Here is a 19,659-nt window from a genome sequence, read left to right as displayed (position 1 = left end):
AGGGCCTGCCAGAGCAGAAGCTTACCTGCCCTGGGGTGGGTAGGGGGAACAGGCGATGGGGGCTATTTTCCACCAGGAAGGAGGTCATTGTGTGCCTGGAATGATATCTCTGTGATTCTGCTACTAATTTGGTGCCTGCAACCTTGAAAGGCTGAGTTGTTTCTGAAACACCTCCCCTCCACATATAAAGGGTTGATGCCCTGAGGTTTCAGGACCAGACCGGGGCTGCTGCAAACCCTAGCTGCAATACTCACCCTCCTGACACTGTATCAAGACAGCAGCAGATTCATCACAAAGGTAAAGGATGTTGAACTTGAGTGTACATGGGATGGAAGTTCATCTTGCCCTTCTCAGGGTAGAGTGAACGGAGAGAGTTCTTGTAACCCTGTCTTTTTCAGCCACTGGGGTTCATCTTTCCCTCTGAATTCTCACCTTACACCTGTTTGGGAATGGTGGAATTCCACTGCTTAGAAATCTCAACAGGACTTTTCCATATCTAGTTTATATATTTAAGTAATGCATTCAAAACAGCTCTGTGAGAGAACCAGAAATCTGTTCCAGTGTTCATTTAACAAGGCTCTGATAAGATGATTTCCTGTAAACAAAAACAGTGCATATTGAGGGGGAGATGCTAAACCTCAGAGGAATCAACATCCTTTCAAATAGAGATGCTCAGCTACAGAGTGCTCCTCAGAAGACTGATGCTTAAGAAGATGTACTAAACTCTGGTCTTTGTAATTCTGAAGCTGAGCTTCTTAAACTTTCCTATGTGTGTGAATCATCTGGGGATCAGGTTAAAATGCAGATTTTGATTCGGATTTTGGTCTTGATAACCTCTGCCTTCATAACAACTCCTCGGTGATACCGGTGCAGCTGGTCCACGCAACAACTGAGAAGGTTCTGTGGTGTTTCAGGGATCGCAAATAATCTTTAGACTTTTCAATGACTGCATCTTATCAAATCAGTGAAAAATCAAAAACAGTTCTGTTCTATTTTTAAATTTTGATTTGTACATTAACATAGAGCAAAATGACTCTTCTGTGTGTGCTCAATTCTAAGAATTTATCACATACTCAGCTCTGTGGGACTACCGCCACAGTCGGGATACAGAACAATTCCATCACCTTCACCTCCAATTTCTTCAGCTCTGGCTTTGAAGTTATGCTCTCCCCCTATCTCTAACCGAAAGCAGTTATTATAGGCTTGTTTTTTAGAGAATGTCATATCAGTTAATTCGCTCAGTCGTGTCCGACTCTTTGCGACCTCATGAACCTCAGCACGCCAGGCCTCGCTGTCCGTCACCAACTCCCGGAGTCCACCCAAACCCATGTCCAGATGCCATCCAACCATCTCATCCTCTGTCGTCCCCTTCTCCTCCTGCCTTCAATATTTCCCAGCATCAGGGTTTTTTTTTCAATGAGTCAGCTCTTTGCATCAGGTGGCCAAAGTATTGGCGTTTCAGCTTCAACATCATTCCTTCCAGTGAACACCCAGGACTGATCTCCTTTAGGATGGACCGATTGGATCTCCTCGCAATCCAAGGGACTCTTAAGAGTCTTCTCCAACACCACAGTTCAAAAGCATCAATTCTTTGGTGCTCAGCTTTCTTTATAGTCCAACTCTCACATCCATTCATGACCACTGGAAAAACCATAGCCTTGACTAGATGGACCTTTGTTGGCAAAGTAATGTCTCTGCTTTTTAATATGCTGTCTAGGTTGGTCATAGCTTTCCTTCCAAGGAGTAAGTGTCTTTTAATTTCATGGCTGCAATCACCATCTGCAGTGATTTTGGAGCCAAGAAAAATAAAGTCTGACACTGTTTCCACTGTTTCCCCATCTATTTGCCATGAAGTGATGGGACTGGATGCCATGATTTTAGTTTTCTGAATGTTGAGCTTTGAGCCAATTTTTTCACTCTCCTCTTTCACTTTCATCAAGACACTCTTTAGTTCTTCTTCACTTTCTGCCATAAGGGTGGTGTCATCTGCATATCTGAGGTTATTGATATTTCTCCCGGCAATCTTGATTCCAGCTTGTGCTTCATCCAGCCCAGCATTTCTCATGATGTACTCTGAATATAAGTTAAATAAGCAGGGTGACAATATACAGCCTTGACGTATTCCTTTTCCTATCTGGAACCAGTCTGTTGTTCCATGTCCAGTTCTAACTGTTGTTTCCTGACCTGCATACAGGTTTCTCAGGAGGCAGGTCAGGTGGTCTGGCATTCCCATCTCTTTCAGAATTTTCTACAGTTTATTGTGATCCACACAGTCAAAGGCTTTGGCGTAGTCAATAAAGCAGAAATAGATGTTTTTCTGGAACTCTCTTGCTTTTTCAATGATCCAATGGATGCTGGAAATTTGATCTCTGGTTCTTCTGCCTTTTCTGAAACCAGCTTGAGCATCTGGAAGTTCACGGTTCATGTATTGCTGAAGCCTGGCTTGGAGAATTTTAAGCATTACTTCACTAGCGTATGAGATGAGTGTAATTGTACAGTAGTTTGAGCATTCTTTGGCATTGCCTTTCTTAGGGATTGGAATGAAAACTGACCTTTTCCAGTCCTGTGGTCACTGCTGAGTTTTCCAAATTTGCTGACATATTGAGTGCAGCACTTTCACAGCATCATCTTTCAGGATTTGAAATAGCTCAACTGGAATTCCATCACCTCGACTAGCTTTGTTTGTAGTGATGCTTCCTAAGGTCCACTTGACTTCACATTGCAGGATGTGTGGCTCTAGGTGACTGATCACGCCATTGTGATTATCTGGGTCATGAAGATCTTTTTTGTACAGTTCTTCTGTGTATTCTTGCCACTTCTTCTTAATATCTTCTGCTTCTGTTAGGTCCCTACATTTCTGTCCTTTATTGAGCCCATCTTTGCATAAAATGTTCCCTTGATATCTCTGATTTTCTTGAAGAGAGCTCTAGTCTTTCCCATTCTATTGTTTTCCTCTATCTCTTTGCATTGATCACTGAGGAAGGCTTTCTTATCTCTCCTTGCTATTCTTTGGAACTCTGCATTCATTTTTTTTTTTTTTTTTCCTCCTCTGTGCCTGGGATTCTCCAGGCAAGAACACTGGAGTGGGTTGCCATTTCCTTCTCCAAGGCATGAAAGTGAAAAGTGAAAGTGAAGTCGCTCAGTAGTGTCTGAGTCTTAGCGACCCCATGGACTATAGCCTACCGGGCTCCTCCATCCATGGGATTCTCCAGGCAAAAGTACTGGAGTGGGTTGCCATTGCCTTCTCCAGGTGGAACTCTGCATTCAAATGGGTATATCTTTCCTTTTTCCCTTTGTTTTTTGCTTCCCTTCTTTTCACAGCTATTTGTAAGGCCTCCTCGACAGCCATTTTGCTTTTTTGCATTTCTTTTTCTTGGGGATGGTCTTGATTCCTGTCTCCAGTACAATGTCATGAACCTCTGTCCATAGTTCATCAGGCACTCTGTCTATCAGATCTAGTCCCTTAAATCTATTTCTCACTTCTACTGTATAGTCATAAGGTATTTGATTTAGGTCAGTGGCTCAGACAGTAAAGCGGCTGTCTGCAATGCAGGAGACCCAGGTTCAGTCCCTGGGTTGGGAAGATCCCCTGGAGAAGGAAATGGCAGCCCACTCCAGTATTGCCTGGAAAATCCCATGGACCGTGGAGCCTGGTAGGTTACCGTCCATGGGGTCGCAAAGAGTCGGACACGACTGAGCGACTTCACTTTCACTTTCCTTTGAGTGGTCTAGTGGTTTTCTCTAGTTTCTTCAATTTCAGTCTGAATTTGGCAATAAGGAGTTCATGATCTGAGCCACAGTCAGCTCCCGGCCTTGTTTTTGCTGACTGTATAGAGCTTCTCCATCTTTGGCTGCAATGAATATAATCAATCTGATTTCAGTGTTGGCCATCTGGTGATGTCCATGTGTAGAGTCTTCTCTTGTGTTGTTGGAAGAAGGTGTTTGCTATGACCAATGCGTTCTCTTGGCAGAACTCTATTAGCCTTTGCCCTGCTTCATTCCGTACTCCAAGGCCAAATTTGCCTGTTACTCCAGGTGTTTCTTGACTTCCTACTTTTGCATTCCAGTCCCCTATAATGAAAAGGACATCTTTTTGGGGTGTTAGTTCTAAAAGGTCTTGTAGGTCTTCATAGAACTGTTCAACTTCAGCTTCTTCAGTGTTACTGGTCGGGGCATAGACTTGGATTACCGTGATATTGAATGGTTTGCCTTGGAAACAAACAGATCATTCTGTCGTTTTTGAGATTGCATCCAAGTACTGCATTTTGGACTCTTTTGTTGACCATGATGGCTACTCCATTTCTTCTCAGGGATTCCTGCCCAAAGTAGTAGATATAATGGTTGTCTGAGTTAAATTCACCCATTCCAGTACATCTTAGTTCGCTGATTCCTAGAATGTTGATGTTCACTCTTGTCATCTCCTGTTTGACCACTTCCAATTTGCCTTGATTCATGGACCTAACATTCCAGGTTCCTATGCAATATTGCTCTTTACAGCATCGGACCTTGCTTCTATCACCAGTCACATCCACAACTGGGTATTCTTTTTGCTTTGGCTCCATCCCTTCATTCTTTTGGAGTTATTTCTCCACTGATCTCCAGCAGCATATTGGACACCTACTGACCTGGGGAGTTCATCTTTCAGTGTTCTATCTTTTTGTCTTTTCATACTGTTCCTGGGGTTCTCAAGGCAAGAATACTGAAGTGGTTTGCCATTCCCTTCTCCAGTGGACCACATTCTGTCAGACCTCTCCACCATGACCCGCCCGTCTTGGGTGGCCCCACACGGCATGGCTTAGTTTCATTGAGTTAGACAAGGCTGTGGTCCGTGTGATCAGATTGGCTAGTTGTCCGTGATCGTCGTTTTTGTCTGTCTGTCCTCTGATGCCCTCTCTCAGTGCCGACCTCTTACTTGGTTTTCTCTTACCTTGGACGTGGGGTATCTCTTCACAGCTAGAATCATAAAGGGTATATAGTTTATTGAGACTGGCTTCTTCCACTCAACATGAATGCCTCTGAGGTTCATCCCAGTTATTGAAAATATCAACAGGATTCTTTTTTATTACTGCACAGTATTTCATCCTACAGATGTTCAACCATTATTCACACATTCAAAGACTGTTGGTTGTCTCCACTTTTTGGCATGAAAAATAGAACTGTGGTTAGGTGTACAGACTTTGCTAGAACATTAGTTTGCATTCATTGTTGTTGATTGGTGAGTTGCTAAGTTGTGTCTGACTTTTTTGCAACCCCATAGACCATAGCCAGCCAGGCTCCTCTGTCCATGGGATTTCCCAGGCAAGAATATCGAGTGGGTTGCCATTTCCTTCTCCAAGGCATGAAAGTGAAAAGTGAAAGTGAAGTCGCTCAGTCGTGTCCGACTCTTAGCGACCCCATGGACTGCAGCCCACCAGGCTCCTCCGTCCATGGGATTTTCCAGGCAAGAGTACTGGAGTGGGGTGCCATTGCCTTCTCCAAATATGCTGTCTAGGTTGGTCATAACTTTTCTTCCAAGGAGCAAGTGTCTTTTAATTTCATGATTGCAGTCACCATCTACAGTGATTTTTGGAGCCCCAAAAAATAAAGCCTGTTACTTTTTCCACTGTTTCCCCATCTATTTGCCATGAAGTGATGGGACTGGATGCCATGATCTTAGTTTTCTGAATGCTGAGTTTTAAGCCAACTTTTTCACTCTCCTCTTTCACTTTCATCAAGAGGCTCTTTAGTTCTTCTCTTTCTGCCATAAGAGTGGTGTCATCTGCATATCTAAGGTTGATATTTCTCCCGACAATCTTGATTCCAGCTTGTGCTTCCTCCAGCCCAGCATTTCTCATGATGTACTCTGCATATAAGTTAAATAAGCATGGTGACAATATACAGCCTTTATGTACACCTTTCCTGATTTGAAATCAGTCGGTTGTTCCACATCCAGTTCTAACTGTTGCTTCTTGACCTGCATACAGATTTCTCAGGAGGCAGGTCAGGTGGTCTGGTATTCCCATCTCTTTTAAGAATTTTCCACAGTTTGTTGTGATCCACACAGTCAAAGGCTTTGGCATAGTCAATAAAGCATGCTGAGAAGGCAGAGAGAAAAGTAGTGAGGGTCTACTCCACCCAGTGGGACCACAGCTCCTCCTATCAGAGCTGGTGGGTTTTGCATCTCTGCAGACCCTGCCGCTGGTCCATTCCATTGCTGCTGCCAAGCTCAGCAATGTGTTTGTATTGGAATTTCCTTGGTCAGCTGGGACACAGTGAACCACAACTAGCCGAGAGTCATAGGATTCTTATGAAGATCGCTCTCACACCCCTCAGTGTGAGTTGAATACTCTGAGTAACCAGAGACTTGGGAAGTTAAATGATTGGCACAGCAGTTAGCACTCACAGTGGGCAAATGTGCCTTGGTCTCAGCTGACTCACTAAGATCAATCGGCCCCCGGGGCAGCACTGATGCCTCATGGATGGTGAAAAACTCAACACACTTTGTTAACTGAATTCTATGAAGGTGTTACATGCTGCTGTTCTCTTTAAGCATGCATTAATTTTGTGAGGTAAAGTTTATCATTGTCATTGAAGTTATGGCTTTTCTGAGTTGGTGGTGATTGACTGGAAGGAATACTATTGAGTCTCTCAACAGGAATGCTTTGTGCTATCTGCTCAGTCGTTCAGTCATATCTGACTCTTTGCAACCCCACGAACTGTGGCCTGCCAGGCTCCTCTGTTAGTGGAATTTTTCAGGCAAGAATACTGGAATCAGATCAGATCACATCAGATCAGTCGCTCAGTCATGTCCGACTCTTTGCGACCCCGTGAATCGCAGCATGCCAGGCCTCCCTGTCCATCACCAACTCCCGGAGTTCACTCAGACTCACGTCCATTGAGTCAGTGATGCCATCCAGCCATCTCATCCTCTGTCGTCCCCTTCTCCTCCTGCCCCCAATCCCTCCCAGCATCAGAGTCTTTTCCAATGAGTCAACTCTTCGCATGAGGTGGCCAAAGTACTGGAGTTTCAGCTTTAGCATCATTCCTTCCAAAGAAATCCCAGGGCTGATCTCCTTCAGAATGGACTGGTTGGGTCTCCTTGCAGTCCAAGGGACTCTCAAGAGTCTTCTCCAACACCACAGTTCAAAAGCATCAATTCCTCGGCACTCAGCCTTCTTCATAGTCCAACTCTCACATCCATACATGACCACAGGAAAAACCATAGCCTTGACTAGACGGACCTTTGTTGGCAAAGTAATGTCTCTGCTTTTGAATATGCTATCTAGCTTGGTCATAACTTTCCTTCCAAGGAGTAAGCGTCTTTTAATTTCATGGCTGCAATCACCATCTGCAGTGATTCTGGAGCACAGAAAAATAAAGTCTGACACTGTTTCCACTGTTTCCCCATCTATTTCCCATGAAGTGGTGGGACCGGATGCCATGATCTTCATTTTCTGAATGTTAAGCTTTAAGCCAACTTTTTCACTCTCCACTTTCACTTTCATCAAGAGACTTTTGAGTTCCTCTTCACTTAATGGGTTGCCTTATTTCCTGCTCCAGGGGATCTTCCTGACCCAGGGATTGAACCTGTATCTCTTACATCTCCTGCATTGGCAGGGAGATTCTTACCACTGTGCCACCTGGGAATGCAGTCTGGTGGATGGCATTGTTGGCATTGTTGAACAGATACAGATGAATAGTCACTTAGTCATTGAGGACGATCTTCCACATTTTCAAAGGACTTTCTGACTATTGATATCTTCCGTGTCACCCTTCTGCAAGCTAGAGTAGTTGTCCTCATTTCAGAAGCCAGAAAACACAAATGTTCCTGGAAATGTGTATTATCTGTGAGGGAATGGGCTAAATCCTAACAATGAGATGCTGAATCTCCAAGGAGGTTAGAACTGGGGAACTTGGATGAATCTCTAGTCCAAAGATAGAAGATAGTTTTTCTCTATTTATTGAGACATAACTTAAGTATAATAAAATTCACCTGTTTTAGGTGTACAGTTTGATAAGTTTCAGCATTGTATACAGCTGTGTCACCATGATGAGAAAGAAGATATAAAACATTTCCACAACCCCAAAACATTACCAGGCCACCCACCCCATCTGCTTCTGTCCCTCTGTTTCTGCAGGGCTCTCACCCTAGGTCTCTGCAGAGTCCACTTCCCACACCCTGAGCACTCCTACCCACTCATCCTGCATGTCCCTACCCTTGGGAAGCACCCTGAGGCCCTCAGGCCAGGCCAGGTGACCTCAGGGTGCCCCTCACTGGCCCCACAGACTGGCCCTCAATGCCTGAAGCACTGCCACAGGGACCACTGCCCCTTCCTGGCCAGACCTTCAGGATAAAGATAACTTGGAGGTGGGAGGCATTTATTCAATTCAACAAATATTTATTGAGCACCAGTACACCCTTTAATATATTTAAATAAAACATAGGATAATCTTATTTCCTAAAAGCTCTGGGAGCTTTCTGCAAAGGCAGTTGGATCTCTGCTCTTTTGCCAGGAAAGTGTGAGATCACTGAGCATTTCCAAGAGATAAGAAAATCACTCTCCTCCTTCTTAGGGGACAATTGGGCAGGGGGTGGGGCCTGGGCCCTGAGTATGACAGCTGCCCCACTTACCAGCTATATGACCTTGAGAAGGTCAGACTGCTACTCAACTTCCTTACCTGCAAAATAGTGTCTACCCTGAAAGGCAGCTGTTGCTGAGACATACTTAGGCCCGACCTTCACTACCTTAGCCTCCCTGGAGCCAGCTCTGGACACAGACATGACCAACACACAAGAGGACAAGATCAAAGACTGAGTTCTCACCTTGACTTGCACGTTAGAATCACAGGAGGAAGTTTTAAAAATCCTGACACCCAGTACATTTTCAAGGCTGATGAAATTAGATTCCTTAAGGAGGACTCCCTGGCATCCATTTTTTGTAAAGCTCCCCAAGTGACTCCAAGTTCAGTGAAGGTCAACAGACACTGATTCAGAAAGAAAAGAGAAGTATAATTATTTCATGTCTATAAAAAGAAAGTTGGGGGGAGGTTGTGATGATTACTTACTGCTAATTATTGTCCTATATCCTGTACAATTTGAGGTTTTAGAATTACAAAAGGCTATGTATATTTAGATCAGAACTCATAAACTGCAAAACACTTTTACATTTATGATCAAATTTAATCTTCAGAGAAATTTTAAAGATGAGGAGACTGAGACCTGGAGAATTATTGGCAAACAGAAGGTGCATCAAGTTGATAGGTCTGGAGTAAATGTCTGGTTTCAAACCTGTCTCACTTCCATCCTGCCCTAGTGTCCTTGCCCGTCCCTCTGGGAGAGCTGTGGTCCAGAACTTCATGCTGATTCCAGACCGAGTATCCACACGCCCCTTCAGGAGTTCCCTTGGATGTTAGTGCCCAAACAACTCAAACTCTGTCCAGCATTGCTCAGGGTTGCTCTGCACAACCCTTTCTCTGGTTGCCTGTCTGCACAGGCGTGGCCTGGGCAGCTGCACTGACACCCCTCACTTTCGTTCACCACGTGGAGTTGACCTCTTCAGAATGCCTCCATCACCCTTGCCTCTGCCTCCCTGGACATTTCCAGTTGCCCATTAACTCCTTTCCCTGCACCCACTCTCACCCCTCAGCCCCTGTTTTGACCTGTCTGCTGGACCCACCGAGGTCTGGGAGTTGGGCAGTGGTCTCTTCATGTAAAAAGTGAGCATTATTGAGTATCTGACATGTATGATTCCACACATAAGTGTGCATATACACACATGTGCGTGTACACACATGCACGAGCTGCTTGCTCTGTTGTGTCAGATGCTGGGACTATTTTCTGTGACACATCTCTTTAGTAAAGAGCCTGAAAATGTTCAGAGGTGTGCAGCCTGCCTTCTGCCTGTTACAGCCATGAGACCTTGAGCAAATTTAATCACTCCTCAAATGTCTCTCCTAGAAAAGGAGGAAGGGGATGTTGACTCATGGAGATATGATAACTAAAAGGACCAATAGCATAAAATGCCTGGCTCATACTTCCTGCTGATAAAAAGCTGAGAAGTCATTCATTTGTGAGGGGGAAGGAAGGACAGAGGTATTTGTCAGATGCTGGAGAAGGGATAGGCTACCCACTCCAGTATTTGGGGGCTTCTCTTGTGGCTCAGCTGTTAAAGAATCCTCCTGCAATGTGGGAGACCTGGGTTTGATCCCTGGGTTGGGAAGATCCCCTAGAGAAGGGAAAGGCTACGCACTCCAGTATTCTGGCCTGGAGAATTCCATGGACTATAGTCTATGGGGTTGCAAGGAGTCGGACTGAGCGCCTTTCACTTCACTTGTGACATGCTGCAGCGGGGCTTCTGCAGTCACATCCCTCATCAATACACCAGTGTGTCCCTAGCACGAGGTTTTGTGCCTGATTGGGGTCTCCCTCGGGAGTTAAACAGCAAGGTCTGTACCTTCCAGAGTACAAGCGAGCATGTTCTGTGGGGGTTCAGTCGATATTTACTTTTTCAGGGGATGAACAATCAGTACGTCCGCCGGGAGGTCTTCTGCCGGAACACCTGTCACGAGCTCAAACGCTTCTGGGAAAGGGAAATTGGCAAACAGACTTACTATCGAGAATCAGAAGAACATCGCCTGGGAAGAAGTGCACTCAGAAAGTACGTGCCTTGTCTACTTTTTTATTATTAATTTTTAAAAATAAACTTTGATTTTTAGGGTGGTTTTAGGTTCACAGCAAAACTCCGCCACACAGCCTCTCCCACCAGCAACATGCCCCACCAGAGGGTACTCTGTTACAATTCATAAACCTACATAGATACATCATAATGACCTTCGCCTGTGTGTTTTTTGAAAGCAAAATTAATTTCCCCAGAAAAATGCCAGTCCTAGAGGATGCAATTATTTTAATTTTCCCTGCATGTGGTCCTGCCACCATCTGTGGTTATGGGCAGTAATTTAAGAAATTCTTCCAAGTTAACAAGTGTACACAGCTCTCATCTTTATAACCAGAAAAATCTCTCCTCTCTGTCACCATTTCTAGTGTGTGAGGGTTACACTAAATTTGTGGAGCGTGTCAACAGATGTATCCATGAATAACAATCAAACAAAGGAGACAATGACCAGTTAATGGTCAGTGCTCATTTGGATAATGACACAGGATGTCCTGCACGGTTCTGGGAGGCTCTTGGCCCTCTGGTATACAACCCTGTTCTAGCCAAGCAAGTCGAGTGGAGAGCAGTGACTCATACGAGCAGACCTGGGTTACTGTCTCTGGAAACAGTGGCACTTCACCACCCTCACACATACAGCCTCTTGATGACTGCAGGGAGTCACCTACAGGCCACAGGAAAGGACAGGCCAGCTTGTCTGTTCCCACAGAGGGAACAGTTCAGTTGCTGTCTGTGCACTAAGACCACAGCTACTGTGTAGCCAGGGGCTATGGGGCCTGTGTATGCTAGCCATTTTATCTCCTCTATTGGCTTTTTAGCTATATCTCTGTGTGTTATTCTAGTGGTTGCTTTAGGATTTATATACTTATCACAGTCTACCTTCAAGTGATATATCATTTCCTGTAGAGGGTAAGAACCTTGCAATCATATGAATACAATTATATCTCACCTCTGGTTTTTGAAAGATAGCTTTGCTGGGTAAACAATTCTAGATTGGCAGGGCTTCTCCCCCCTCTTAAACTTTAAAGATATTGTACTTTCAAAGGAAATTTTAGAAATTAAGACTAAAATAGTACTCAAATAGAAAGAAAGAAAGAAAGTGAAGTCACTCAGTCATGTCTGACTCTTTGCGACCCCATGGACTGTAGCCTACCAGGCTCCCCTGTGTGGGATTTTCCAGGCAAGAGTACTGGAGTGGGTTGCCATTTCCTTCTCCAGGGTATCTTCCCAACCCAGGGATTGAACCCGGGTCTCCCACATTGTAGGCAGACGCTTTACCATCTGAGCCACCAGGGCTCAAATAGAAATGAGATTTCAAATATGTATATATTTAAAATTGCAAGTCCTCTGCATACCTTTTAAAGCCCAAACACACACACGCACACACAAGCATACTTAAAACACCTACAGAATAAAAGGGACAGGAGCTTCCCTGAACCAAAAGTCATGGAGAGGAACGCTCCATTTGTGTATATTTTGTTTCTATTTTCAGGCTCAGGGAAGAATGGAAGCAGAAAGTGGAAACAAAGCTGAGACTACGCAACAATCCAGATGAGACAGAAAAGCAGGCTAACGTTGGCCAAGAGCTGCATTGACACCAGAGGATACAAAGCACTGAGGTTATTCTGCCAGGACAAGCCAGTGCAAATCCCTTAGTCCCTTTGCTACACCATACATATCCCATACTATTGTTTCCCCCACCTGTGAGGGGATTTACCTGTGGATCCTTCTCCAGGGCTGAGTGGGAATTATTAGCCAAGATAGTCCTCTCTTCATGGGAGCCAGAATATTATTCCCAGTACCTCTAAAAATGGAATTATCTAACATCAAAGCTCTATGCAGCTTACTTTGTTTCCGTATTATTATCTTCTAATTTTGAAATCCCGGTGGCGGAGGGGAGGGGGGTGATGATTTTTATAGTCATACTAGGTTGACCAAAAAGTTCACTCAGGCTTTTTGATAACATCTTATGGAAAAACTCAAATGAACTTTTGGCCAACTCAATACTTTAAACATTTGCACAGTACTGTTGCTCTACATTTCTCCTAAGAAACAGATCATGTAATCCTTTCTCTTGTTTTCTTTTAATAAGAGAAATGCACCTATCTGCAGCAATAAAAATATTGTAAATAGTCAATAGTATAAGGTTCATAAATTAATTGATCTAATACTATGTTTTCTTCACATTAATTTAATTGGCTTATTCAAAAACACGTTCACATCGAACCACTCAATAAGATTAGGATAATTTTAGTCTAACTTGGTTGCCATGCCATTGCTGGCATGTGTGCTCTTTGTTTTGGCCATTCAGGCATGCAGGATCTTAGTTCTCCTGACTAGGATCAAACCCGTGCCCTCCACAGTGAAAGCGAGAAGTCTTGATCGCAGGCCCACTAGGGAAGTCCCATGTGCTCTTCATTTCCTTGCTTTAAATCTCCACATGCTGGCAGCTCAGCTAAGGTGTATCTTGCCACCCGAACAAAGTGTCTGTCACAGAGATTCTGGACTTTGAAATATCATTGTCACTGCCCAGCTATCCCTCAGATCCCCTTACAGGGTTGCTGCTTCTTAAAGTGAAAATTATAACTAGGCCTGGTGTACTTCCCAAACAGGGCAAAGGAGCAGAGAGGTAGATGCATGTTGTAAAGTACTTCATGGTTGTAGGTAGCTAGCACCTGCAAAGTCTTACATATTCAAGCAGCAGTGCTACCAGGAGACACAGAGAACAAGGCAAGGCAATTCTGAACGGAGAAAGTGATGTGTTCCAGTCCTCTAAATGCCCTGATATACCACAAAGTGCTTCCATTAACATCCCCAGGGGGCCCAGATGGGAATCACCATCTCAATGGGAGGCAAGAAGAGTTAGGGGAGCACTTCCTCAGATTACACTTATATGATCCAGGAAACAGGGCTCAGAGCCCTTCTCCCTGCTATGGTCTCTCATTCAACCTGGGATTCAATTCAATGAATAAACCATGAATCTCAGTTGGGATCATTGAGAGCATTCTGATGAAAGAGGAATTTTTGTTGGATATAAGAGGGAAAGTGAAAGTGTTAGTCACTTAGTCGTGTCTCTTTGCGACTCCATGGACTGTAGCACGCCAGGCTCCTCTGTACATGGAATTCTCCAAGCAAGAATACTGGAGTGGCTACCATTCCCTTCTCCAGGAGATCTTCCTGACCCAGGGATTGAACCTTGGTCTCATGCATTGCAGGTACATTCTTTATTGTCTGAGCCATGAGGGAGGCCCCAAAGAGGGAAATAGAAGTTAAAAAGAAGGAGAATAAAAGACAGAACTTGCAGGCTCTGTCTGAGAGGCTCTTAGAAGCAAAGGCCTACCATCACAAACTGCAAAATGCTGCTGCTGGAATGTAAATGCAATCAAGGGAGGCAGAAAATGCAGGTGAAAATTTGTTGTGGATTTTCTGACTCATCACATGCCCAGCACTGTGCTATAAATACAGCAGAAAAAAAAAAAAAAAAAAAAAAACACAGAAGTGATGGCTCTGGAGGCTACAAGTCTAGGGAAGAAGATAGCAGAAAAGCCAAGGTAATAAGTGTGAAGAACTAAATAACACTGGGAGCCACAGCAGCAAAGGTGCCCACCTGATATGGGGACCCATTCTGGCCGAAAGAGGGCTTCTTAAGAACAGGCTAGTTAAGCCCAGCTGAGCATAATCCAGTGAAGGTGAAATTCAGGACTCAGGTCCTGTGTGTCTTGAGGGAATACATTTAGCTAAGCCAGAATGGGAGTGAGGCGAAAATGTAGCAAGAGCTGAATCTGAAGAAATCAGCATTCAGGGCCTTGCTGGCTGAGTACCTGAGCTTTTCCCAAGGGCCAGCCACTGAAGGGTGCCACTGAAGGGTGTTGGCCAGGGGAGTGCCACAACGGACATGGTTCAGGAGGATTACTTTGCACAGAAAGATGTCAGGACAAAGCTGGGAAGGAAAGCCAAGAGCTTCTGCAGATGCCTCTCAAGAGGCAAGAAGGACCCCACGAAGCCCTCAGTGCCCTGGCAGCAGCGACTGGGGGGAAAGAGATGGGCAAAGAAGCATGAGTGCCTTTTCTCACAGTACTAGAGGCTTGAAGTCCAAGATCAAAGTGGCAGCATGGTTAGTTTCTGATGACAGCTCTTTGCTCTATTATAGATGGCCACTTCTCACCATGTCCTCACATGGCATAAGGAGAGAGAAAGGGAGAGAGAGAGGGTGAGAGAGGGAGGGAGAGAACAAGCTCTCAGGTGTCTCTTCTTGCTGTTTAGTAGCTAAGTCGTGTCCAACTCTTTGTGACTCTGTGGACTGTGGCCTGCCAGGTTCATCTGTCCATGGGATTTCCCAGGCAAGAATACTAAGAGTGGGTTGCCATTTCCTTCTCCAGGAGATCTTCCTGACCCAAGGATAGAACCTGTGTCTCCTGCATTGGCAGGCAGGTTCTTTATCACTGAGCCACCAGGAAAGCCCGGTGTCTCTTCTTACAAGGACACTAATCCTACCATGAGGGCCCCACCTGCATGACTTTATCTAAACCTAATAACCCCCTAAAGGCCTCATTTCTAAATACCTGTCTTTATAAAGGGTTAGGGCTTCAGGATATGAATTTGGGAAGGGGTAGGATTTTGAGGATAGGGAGGACACTGCAGTCCATAGCAGAATGGGATGCTTTCAATCTGTGTATGAAGTCCTGGACATAGCCCATTTATCAAACTGATCAGGATCAAACAGCAAAAACTTTGATAACTGAACTACAGCATGGAATGGCATAGGTTTCAAATTGACCTCTGGGTAGCACACAAGCAACAGACCACAAAAGCACTGCAAAGGCTTGAAAAGTAATTGATATTTAAAACATAGCCCACAAAAGTGGGCCAGGACATGCATTCTTAACATAAATAGATTGACTGCCTATTAAAATAGTTATATGGAAAACAGAGTCTCCTAACCTTGTACTCAAAATGTCCAGGATACAGTCCAAAATTACTCATACCAAGAGCCAAGAAAATCTCAACTCAAATGTGAAAAGATAATCAACAGACACTTAGTACTGAGATGACATAGAGGTTGAAATTATCTGACAAGGATTTTAAAGCAGTTACATAAACACTTCAACAAGAAATTACAAGAACTCTTTAGGCAAATGGAAAAAGTAAAAAAATACCAGCAAAGGAACAATAGATATGTAGAAGAACCAAATGGAACTTTTAGAAATGAAAGCTTTCACAACCAAGGCAAACAAACAAACAACAAAAATAACATTGGATGAGCTCAAGGGTAGAAAGGAAAATACAGAGAAAAGGATCAGTGACGTTTCAGATAGTTGATAAAATTATTTAATTTGAATAAGAAAGAGAAAACAGTTTTATTATTATTATTATTGTTATTATTATTATTTGGCAGTGTCACATGGCTTGTGGGATCTTCTTTCCTCAACCAGGGATTGAACCCACTCCCCCTGGCTTAACCATTGGATTACCAGGGAAGTCCTGAATATAGTTTTCTCAAAAAAAAAAAAAAAGTGGCAGAGTCTCAGGACCTATGGGACAATAGCAAAAGATATAAAATTTGTGTCACTGGAGACCCAAGAGGAGAGGATGCCCACTTTCAGCACTTCTATTCAACATAATACTAGACATCTAGTGAAAGCAACTAGCCAAGAAAAAGAAAATAAAAGGTTTATCTTTGTTCTTATATGACATGATCTTATATCAAGATAACCCTAAAGATTATACACAAATACAAAACAGACTGTCAGAACTAATAATAAGTGAATTCAGAAAAGCTGAAGAATATAAAATATACTCAAAAATCAGTTATATTTCTAATATACCAAAAATGAACTATGTGAAAAAGATTATGAAAACAATTCCACTTGTTTTAATAGCATCAAAAAGAATAATATACTTAGGAATTAAATTAACTAAAGAGGCAAAAAGTTTTGTACACTTAAAAGTACAAAATATTGCTGAAAGAAATTTAAAGGATACAAATAAATGAAAAGACATCTCATGCTTATGGACTGGAAAAATTAATATAGTTAAGATGTCAGTATTATCCAAAGCAATCTATAGATTCAATGCAATCTCATCAAAATCTCAATGGTGATTTTTACAGTAATAGAAAAAATCTGCCGTAAAATTCAAAATTCAACGAACTCCAAATAACCAAAAACAATCCTGAAAAAGCAGAAAGTTGGAGGTCTCATACTTGCTGATTTCAAAACTTTCTACAAAGCTCAAGTAATCAAAACAATGTGGTACTGGCATAAAGACAGACACACAGGCCAATGTAATAACATAGAGAGCCAAAAAATAAACTCTTGCACATGTGGTCGGATGATTTTCAACAAGGGTGGCAAAACCATTCAATAGGGAAAGGATAGTCGTTTCAGCAAACGGTGCTGGGAAAACTGAATATCGACATGGAAAAGAATGAAGTTGGACACTTATTATACCATTTACAAAAATAAACTCAGAATGGATCAAAGACCTAAATATAAGGGCTAAAACTATAAAACTCTTAGAAGAAAGCATAGGGGTAACTTTATGACATTGAATTTGATAATAATTTCTGAGTTTGACTTGGATATGACAACAAAAGAAAAAATAGATCAATTGGACTACATCAAAATTAAAAATGTCTGTACATAAAAGGACACAATCAATAGAGTGAAAAGGCAACCCATGGAATGGGTGAAAATATATACAAATCATATATCTGATAAAGGTTTCATAGCCAGAACATATGAAGAACTAGAACTCAACAACAAAACACAAACTACCTAATTCAAAAATGGGGAATGTAGTTGAATAGCTATATTTAAGTGGAAATTCAACAGAAATCTCTGAAGAAAATATGCAAATGGTCAATGAGCCCATGAAAATATGCTCAACATCCTTAAATCATTAGGGAGACACAAATCAAAATTACAATGAGATACCACCTCACATCCATAAGACAGCTACTATCCAACAAACAGAAAATAAGTGTCGGGGAGGATGTGGAGAAATTGAAATCCTGTCTGTTAGTAAGAATGTAAAAATAGTACAATTGTGGAAAACAGTGTATCAGTTCCTCAAAAAATTAAATGAAGAATTATCACATGGGCCAGCAATTCTACTGCATATACACTCAAAAGAATTGAAAGCAGGATCTTAAGGTGGTGTTTATACACTTATGTCCATAGCAGCATTATCCACAGTAGCCAAAAGGTAGAAGCAACCCAAGTATCCATCAACGAATGAATGGATAAGCAAAATATGGCATAGCCATACAATGGAACACTATGGAGCTTTAAATAGGAAGGAAGGTCTGACACATGGTACAACGTGGATAAACCCTGAGGACACTGGGCTAAGTGGAATAAGCTAGTCACAAAGGAACAAATACTGTATCCCACCAGGCTTGCATGGAATGGGGAAGGAGCAACTTCCTCAAATAAAAAGCGGAAAGTGTACTGAGCAGAAAATAATTTGTCCCCATAAATCCAAGGGGACCATGACCAAATGGCAAACACCCACAGGACCTCAACAGATCTGTGGTCACATTCCCACTCTTAGCTGTTCTGAGCAGCATCTGCTCAGAGCTAAACTCAGAGAAGTTCCTTTCTGGCTTTCCTTTCCAAATCTGTGGTTCCCACAGCAGCCAGTCTTATACCGCAGAGCCCTGTCCTGACTTGGGTTCAGAAAAGAGCATGGTGCAGACCCAGCAGACATTTCCCCAGGGTGAGGTGGGGTGGATCAAGGAAGAATCCATTTCCTTCTGAGCATCTGAATGAATACCATGGAAATCTGAGAGCTCCAGGGGCCACCATGGCCTCAGACTGTAAAGAGAAGTCTAGCTGCTCAGAAGGAAGCAGATGCCTGGAGAAAAACATATGGGTGAAAAAAGTGTCCTCCAGGGTTCTCGGCGGCCTTCCATTCCCAGTTCTCATCCTTCCCAGGGTCTGACTGCTTACCCAACTTGGGCTCCATGAGCTACTGATGCATCCAAAGAATAAATTCCCTTTTCAAAGCTGCCTACACATTTCCCTTATTCACAAAGTTACAAACAATACGGATTAAAGGAGATTTCAGGACTTCCCTGGTGGCCCAGTGGTTAAGAATCCACCTGCCAACGCAGGGAACACAGTTTCTATCCCCAGTCTGGGCGGATACCACATGCCGCGGAGCAACTAATCCTTTGTGCCACAACTACTGGGCCTGTTCTAGAGCCCGTGCTCCGCAACAAGGGAAGCCACTGCAAGAAGCCTGAGCGCCACAACAAAGAGTAGCCGCCAGAGAAAGCCCAAGCCCGGCAGCAAAAACCCAGTGCAGTCAAAAATAAATAAGTAAATAAATAAATATATACACACATATATTTAAAGGAGATTTCAGAGTCTGGGTCAGGGAACGGGGCTGTTCTGTAGAGACCGGGCCTCCTACATCACCCGTGAAGTCTGCTGGGACCTGAGGCCCCGGATGTGCACAGTGCTCTAGAACGCCAAGTTACACCTCTATAGGGGAAAGAGTCAGTCTCAGAAGTTTGGTGCTAGGTTGCTTACTGGGAGAACACCCAGAGTCCACTCAACTCATGGACTAAATTCTGCAAACAAACCTCTCCCAGTTCTATCTCAAGGGCAGCCTAAATACTGTGGGTTCTCCAGAGCAGTCCCGATTTCGAATGTGTTGCCAATATCTGCTCCTGTGTCACCATTTTTGGTGAAGAAATGTGGTCACCATAAATATACTCCAACAGGATTCCAAGGATTTTTCAAAGACATCTCTCGTAGGTTCTCTTGGCTCAGCAAGTAAGTACTATGCGTACACTGGATACAGGAATTAGTGATCAGAAGCTACTGGACAGGGCAGCATGCATTCCACAGGGCCCAGGGAGCTGGTGCTGTTTGTTCTGAAGCCACAAAGCACCTGATCATTTGTGTGGGGCTAACTTTCTGTACAACATATTAAGCGTACAGAAAGAGAATTCTACTGTGCATAATTCTAGCTAGATGACCTTAGTTATTTATGAGCTTCA

The 19,659-nt window shown here is 43.4% G+C and overlaps 1 protein-coding gene and 1 long non-coding RNA gene across 3 annotated transcripts in view; one reads left to right on the top strand and one right to left on the bottom strand.

Annotated features, from left to right (window-relative positions):
* Nucleotides 1-11,810, bottom strand: part of LOC102395913 — a 42,752-nt gene extending 30,942 nt beyond the window's left edge. The window contains exons 1-3 of the long non-coding RNA XR_328716.3: nt 10,434-11,810; nt 8,804-8,964; nt 255-439 (exon numbers count right to left, since the gene is read on the bottom strand). This is a non-coding gene — a long non-coding RNA (uncharacterized LOC102395913). The remainder of the gene's footprint in view (nt 1-254; nt 440-8,803; nt 8,965-10,433) is intronic.
* Nucleotides 198-12,281, top strand: FAM240A (family with sequence similarity 240 member A). Of its 2 annotated transcripts, XM_044934321.1 has the most exons (3): nt 198-297; nt 10,492-10,637; nt 12,142-12,281. In XM_044934321.1, the coding sequence occupies exons 2-3, from the start codon at nt 10,495-10,497 to the stop codon at nt 12,242-12,244; spliced, it is 246 nt and encodes an 81-aa protein (XP_044790256.1). In that variant the 5' UTR covers nt 198-297; nt 10,492-10,494; the 3' UTR covers nt 12,245-12,281. The 2 variants fall into 2 exon arrangements, with proteins under 2 accessions (XP_044790256.1, XP_025128379.1); XM_025272594.2 differs by lacking the exon at nt 198-297 and having other exon boundaries at nt 10,489-10,637.
* Nucleotides 12,282-19,659: the final 7,378 nt, after the last annotated feature.

This window comes from Bubalus bubalis, chromosome 21, assembly GCF_019923935.1.
Source record: "Bubalus bubalis isolate 160015118507 breed Murrah chromosome 21, NDDB_SH_1, whole genome shotgun sequence".
In the NCBI taxonomy this organism is placed as follows: domain Eukaryota; kingdom Metazoa; phylum Chordata; class Mammalia; order Artiodactyla; family Bovidae; genus Bubalus; species Bubalus bubalis.
Note: the sequence above shows the minus strand (reverse complement) of the source record. Positions and strands in the feature narration are given on the sequence as shown.

Excerpts from the sequence above, each read along its gene's own strand:
- FAM240A (XM_044934321.1), top strand. The coding sequence starts at position 10,495 with ATGAACAATCAGTACGTCCGCCGGGAGGTCTTCTGCCGGAACACCTGT. Across the intron at positions 10,638-12,141 it reads GGAAGAAGTGCACTCAGAAA|GCTCAGGGAAGAATGGAAGC; the intron begins GTACGTGCCTTG and ends TTCTATTTTCAG.